This window comes from Ictalurus furcatus, chromosome 1 (assembly GCF_023375685.1).
Source record: "Ictalurus furcatus strain D&B chromosome 1, Billie_1.0, whole genome shotgun sequence".
NCBI classification, from domain to species: Eukaryota; Metazoa; Chordata; class Actinopteri; order Siluriformes; family Ictaluridae; genus Ictalurus; species Ictalurus furcatus.
The window spans coordinates 16,603,602-16,609,554 of NC_071255.1; the positions used below are offsets into that span (position 1 = coordinate 16,603,602).

General features: G+C 40.9%; 1 protein-coding gene across 1 annotated transcript; it reads right to left on the minus strand.

The window, feature by feature from the left end:
• Positions 1-844: 844 nt before the first annotated feature.
• onecutl (one cut domain, family member, like) lies at positions 845-5,670 on the minus strand. Its single transcript, XM_053629612.1, has 2 exons — positions 4,614-5,670; positions 845-1,185 (listed from the first exon to the last, which is right to left on the minus strand). Exons 1-2 carry the CDS (start codon positions 5,668-5,670, stop codon positions 875-877), a joined length of 1,368 nt encoding a protein of 455 aa, XP_053485587.1. The 3' UTR covers positions 845-874.
• Between the last annotated feature and the right edge of the window lie 283 nt (positions 5,671-5,953).

The following is a 5,953-nucleotide window of genomic DNA, read 5'->3' on the forward strand; positions in this document are numbered from 1 at the left end:
TGAAAATTACAAATACTAATAACCGGTGTTCACTGTACATCTACAGAGGATTCCTCTTTGTACCTTTGTACCTGTGTCTGTATTTGTCTGCAGCAGCTCCCATGAGATTCACCAATCAATTGATCAGTGTTCTTGAGGGTACTCTTTAAAATGCATCCTCTGCCCCTCCTCCCGCTCCTTTAGGATCCATTTTCATCCCTATAGGATTCAGTCTCATTGTTTAGTTTGTAAGGATGCTAGTCAGTTCTGTTCACAGGTTCAGATTATCTCCATGTAGAACTTTGGGCAGCAGGATTGGAGCGTGAGCTGTAGCTTTTGTTAGAATTTATCCAAGATGAAATAACCCCCTAAAAGTCCACACACAGTTACGTTCAGGCATTTCTCAAAAAAGGAGAAAAACATCGTTCCGCATTCTTTTGGCATTTCTCTTTGGTCATACTTTTCGCCACATATTGTATCAAGGGAACTTAAAGCACTCAAGTCATTTAGGCAAAAAATGTCCAAGTGATGTGTCTTGATTTTCAAAATACTCATACTGTTTTCTGTATTAAACAAAAGTAGTGATACCAAACATGACTGCTCACTAAACTACTGCAGCGTTCTTGGTTAATCACCTTTTACTGAAATTAAGTCAGACATGATTTCTTCCATTAAAAGGAAAATCAATTGTCCTATTCCAAATTAAAGATGAACTACCAGTTAAATACTGATAACTATACTGAGAAATCTGTCTCGTCTGTAGTGTTTTATCTTTGGTTTCAGTTGTACTTTAATTCCTGTGTAAAACATCTCTGATTAAAAAAAAGAAAAAAAACTGTCAGCATCAGAAATGTTAGATCTTTCACATGCTGTGGAGATCTGGCCTCTTCTCGCATCATGCCGTAGTGCAGGAGACAGTAGGGGAGGAGGTGCTGGACCCTGAGGACCCAGTGGAGGATGGGCGTCCCTCCTCGCTCCAGCGGTTGAGGTTTCTGCGGCGGGCATTCATGAAGAAGTTGCTGACTGTGGAGAGCTCGAGGCCCAGTTGCTGTGCAATGGTCACCTGCAGCTCTTTGGCAGGCCGCTGGTTCTCTCGGAAGATCGCCATCAGTGTACGTCGTTGCAAGTCTGTGAAAACCAGCCGAGTACGCTTTGGTCCCTGGTTCCTCTCCTGCTTAGACTGTTCCTGTTCCTTCCGTTTACACGCTGAGGGACAAGGACAGACAGAGAAAGAGAAAGAGTCTGTTTAGCATAATTAGTAAAGTTATTTAATTAATTTGCATTTTAAAATGGTGTTTCAGGCATACATTTTATTAGTTCATTATTAAAAGAATGATACTGCTACCTCATACATTTCTGTCTGTGTGCTGCAGTGGAATAAATATTCTTATTAGAAGTAGGAAAATACTTTATAAATACATCATTACTGAACTTTAATTACTGTAAATGTCTAGCAAATCTATCCATTTTTGTCTATAATTATGTTGACGTGTCAGTTGGCTGGAGCTGTGAGGTCACATTTTAGCAACATTTGCTGTATTTTGTAAAATAAATAAATAAATAAACAAACAAACAAACAAACAAATAATGTTATTAATTGATAGTCACTTATTTTATTTGACTTCCTGATTGATTAAACTATTTAGTAATAAAGAAATAAAACTAACACACATTGCTATCCACTTCATATGTACATGTTACAGATTTATAAGAGTGTAGAGTGTAGCGTCTCCCTCCCATTCTCTCTGCCAACACTTGCTAACGTAACACCAAGCATTAACTTAATGCGTCCTCGTGTTGTAATCACGTGTAAAAGGCTGGGAATTACCATGCTATAAATCCAAAGCACTGCACCTCTTTCACAGGCATAAACATCCACCCACAGAGTTCTTATGATCGTGAGAGCAGGCCTTAATCATGATGTATGCCTCTTGTCTCATGTTGCCGAAACGTGATCGAAAGCACCCCTGTTCTTCATCCACCCCCCACTATCCCTCACTACACTACCTCACTGCCCCCTCTCAACCTCCCTCACTTCTGACCTACCCCCTGCTGATTTCTTGGGCCATGGGCTGATAGAAATTATTGATTAAATCTATGCTATTCAGACTCCTCGACCTACAGAGCCTGGTTGACCCTTTCAAGACTTCCATGGCTTCCACCGAACAAATACACAGTTTATTTTAAGGCTCTGTAGGCTAAACAATCATGCCTCAATCTCAACCATGTCAATTTGAATTATAGACAGGCGTATGCTCTTGCATGCCTGTTTTGCCCATCAACAGAGTTGCTAAATGACTCTCAAACAAGCTGATGTTGCAGAGACACTGAGAGCCATTCAAGCCTTTTTTTTATATCGCATTTATTCATTTAGACTTTAAGACAAGGGCTTCAGGCTCCAGTGCTCGTGTGTGAAATCCTTGCACTGCCAGGGAGCTGAGGAATAGAGTAATGATCTCCATCCTGCTCCGTTACTGAGCTACTCACTCTGTCTCGCTCTCTCTCGATCTTCTTTTTCGATTATAAGCAGTGCATCCTGCATACACCTACACTCAGCTCACAGGGCAAAGAGAGCCAAAGAAAGGGACGGAAAGACAATCACACTATTGTTTTTCACCACATAACTAATAATAGCTGTCTCTCTCTCTCTCTCTCTCTCTGTATATATATATATATATATATATATATATATATATATATATATATATATATATATCCTATAGTTCAGCTATATCAATACAAATATTGCAGACTATGTGCAATGTATAAATAAAATCCAAATAGAATACAATTTATCTAAATCCTAATAATTGCCAATACATGAAATATTGAAGCTAATTCTGCAATTATCTAAAACTGCAACTATATTTTAACAAAACTGCATATATCTCATTAAGAATTAAGCGATATTTCTAAATGGTAAGATTTCTAAACAAAGGCTTACAGAGCTATCACAGCTATAAAAATTAAGACAACTTTATGTATTGTATGTGGATATAGAATGTTGCATTTACAGTTTTTAATGTAGTGTAATTTTTGCAGTATTTTTGCTGTATTTTTTGTACACTTAGTTCTATGATGTTTGGACATTAAGCATTAGACATGGGAGTTTGTCTGCCAAAATCCAGTTTAAGAATGCAAGTCATTACAAAAAATTCTTAATATTCTTCTAATCTTATATTCTATAAGAATCTATGTTACATAATTAATGCCATGATGTTTTGTACAGATACATTTTTCTGCATTAATTTAGGTCATCTTTCTCCTGGTCCATGTTCTGCATTAAGTCTCCTGCTCTCTGAAAGAAGGCATGGGGCTGTGTGCATTCTAATTCCAGCCTGGCTTGCTTATTCACAGGAGCTGTGAGCTGGCGGCCTGTGCTCTGCTTTCCCAAGGAAATCAATACCAGCTGATAATTAAACAAAAGGCTTGGCAAGAAACGCCAACCCTTGTGGAAAGTAGGTTATATAGAAAGGCACAGAGGTGTCCACCTTGTGCCTTTGCCAGGGCTAAAAAGACTATGTATGAGTGTGTGTCTATTTGTCAGTGTGCATTGGACAGACAATTGGGAAGAAACGTATGATTCATTAGATGATACCAAAATTAACATACTTGATGTATTAAATTACTGCAGGAATATTTTTTGTGCCCATCCATCTAAAATGAATCAAACTTAAAGAAATGTTTAAGATATTTCCAAAAAAATACAAGTGGTCAAGTTTAACTGATAACATTGCTCCTTAGGACAATACATATTTCAATGTAGTCACCAAACAACTCAAAATAGTGTATTCAGGATGTGGCACACAAACAACAGCAAGATGCAGTACCATGTGGGCAAACAGGGCATTGATTTATTTTGTGTATTTCCCCGCTAAGAACACTCCTATGACTGAGAGCACATTGTTCACCAATCAATATCTGTGGTGGTAATGCAAGGAGAATAATTCATTCTGAAACACATTTCAAGCTTTGGTGATTGATCGCTTGGGATTTGGGCAGACTTTCACTGCATTCACGTTCGTCTTCGGTGGCTAGCTACTAGAGAACGCTGTCCGACATTTTGAGAGCCATTCTCATGTTACCGTTTTCTGTGGAGCTCTTTGTGCGCCATGTGCATCAACTGGATATTCAGCCCTAGTCTTGTCAAAACACTGCAACACTATAACAAGCACTGGATTTCAAAGCAAATCTCTGAAGAATATTATGTGACAGCCCACAAAGGGCATTACTTCTCAATATCTTGAACAAAATGAGATTAGTGGAATTGCTGCAAAATGAACCCATACTTTTTTTCCTTTCTTTTGTTTTGAGCATTGTGTATTTTAAGACAATTTTATCAGGAACTTAATAGGGTAATACATTCAGCCAGCACAGATAGCTCATAAAATTTAAAACAAAATACATCTGAATAGAGATGTCTTTGTTTGTAACTGTACAATTTTATCTGTTGTTTTTAGACAAAGACAAAACTGCAAAGAAAAGCTTGCGCCAAAAGTTTTGTCTGTTTTTACAGAAAGAATGAGGATTTTCATCTGATATATAATGAGCTTTGAATTCACAGTGAAACTAGATCTGTATGTTAGTTTGCTTTGTCTGCCTGATAGGTAAATATGCATGCTTGAGAATTTTACCTTCCAGTCGCAGTGATGCCATCCTCTGAAATTCTGGCTCTTGTAACCAGCGGGACATCCTCTTGAAGGTCTCACGGCCAGACTTGAGCTTGCTCCAGGGCTTTGGGTTTCGTAGCAGATCGGACAGTGTGCCCTGAGAGCGGCACAGCACCCTCTCTGCAAAGATGGCCTGCGGGATGCTGTACCTCTTCAGCTCTGTTATGATCCGCTGGGCCACGTCTTTGGTGTTGATCTCCTCGCTTGCACTGCTACTCTGGGAACCAGCCAACATACCCTCCCTGGTGAGAGCAGAATTTGAAGAGGAGGAGGGGGAAGAAACAGAGAGCTCACCCAGCTTTGAGGCCTGCTGGCTGGTATGATGATGCTGGTAGGTCTGGGTATAAATGTGGGGGTGGTAAGTTGGTATGTGCTGGTGGTGACTGTCCATCTTGTTCAGATGGTGGCTGACCCCATGGTCACTGCCCAGAGAGGGGGGTGACATTTCCCTTCCAAAGTCTGCCACTGTTCGGCAGAACAGGTTGCCTCCATTGCTGCCCATATGGACTTCATGGCTGCCTGCTAACATCTGGGCACTGTGTCCATTCTGGGTCCCTAAAGAGCTGTAGCTGTGCATGGCCGGCTCCAGACCTGAGCTGCCCAGAGGTGGAGACAGAGTCTGTGCCATGCCCAAATCTTTGCTGTAGGGGTTATAGAAGTTACTTCCAAGGCCTCTGTCCTCACGCATGAGTGTAAAGCTACCAATTACATTGCTGACAGGCAAACAGGGATGGTGGTGATGATGATGGTGAAACTTGTCGTCAAATGGCTGCAGGGGGGTGAGCGTGGTGTAGGTGCTGCCACAGTTTGCAGGGCTCTCCCTGCCATAGCCTAGCGTTGGCATACTGTGCTCATATCCAGGGCTTCTGTGCTCATGTTCCAGGCCAATGGGGGGGCTTCCCAAACCGGGACGCGAGAAGGCAGCAGAGACATCTCGTGAGTGCAGCATCACTCGACTGTCTTGACTGTGTGCAAGCTCCACATGACTGTGAACCGACACCTCTCCCATATTCCCATCCATTTCTACAAAAAATGTCTTACTTTCTGACTTATCTGTTAGGAAGTGTGAATGTTTGCAAAGTGATATAACGCAGAGTCACTGTATGTCCACTGAAGGCCGTAAATATATTTTTTTGGGTTTCAATCCGAGTTCAAAGGCGGTTACAGGAGTTCATTTTCAGTATTTTATGTGCTCCTTAAATGCACCTTGTCCTTGACCGTGGAAAGCCTGTGGAAGAGATACAGTAGGCCGTGATCACTTGATTGCTTATTGATCAGTTGCTCATGAAACCTCGTCGCATATT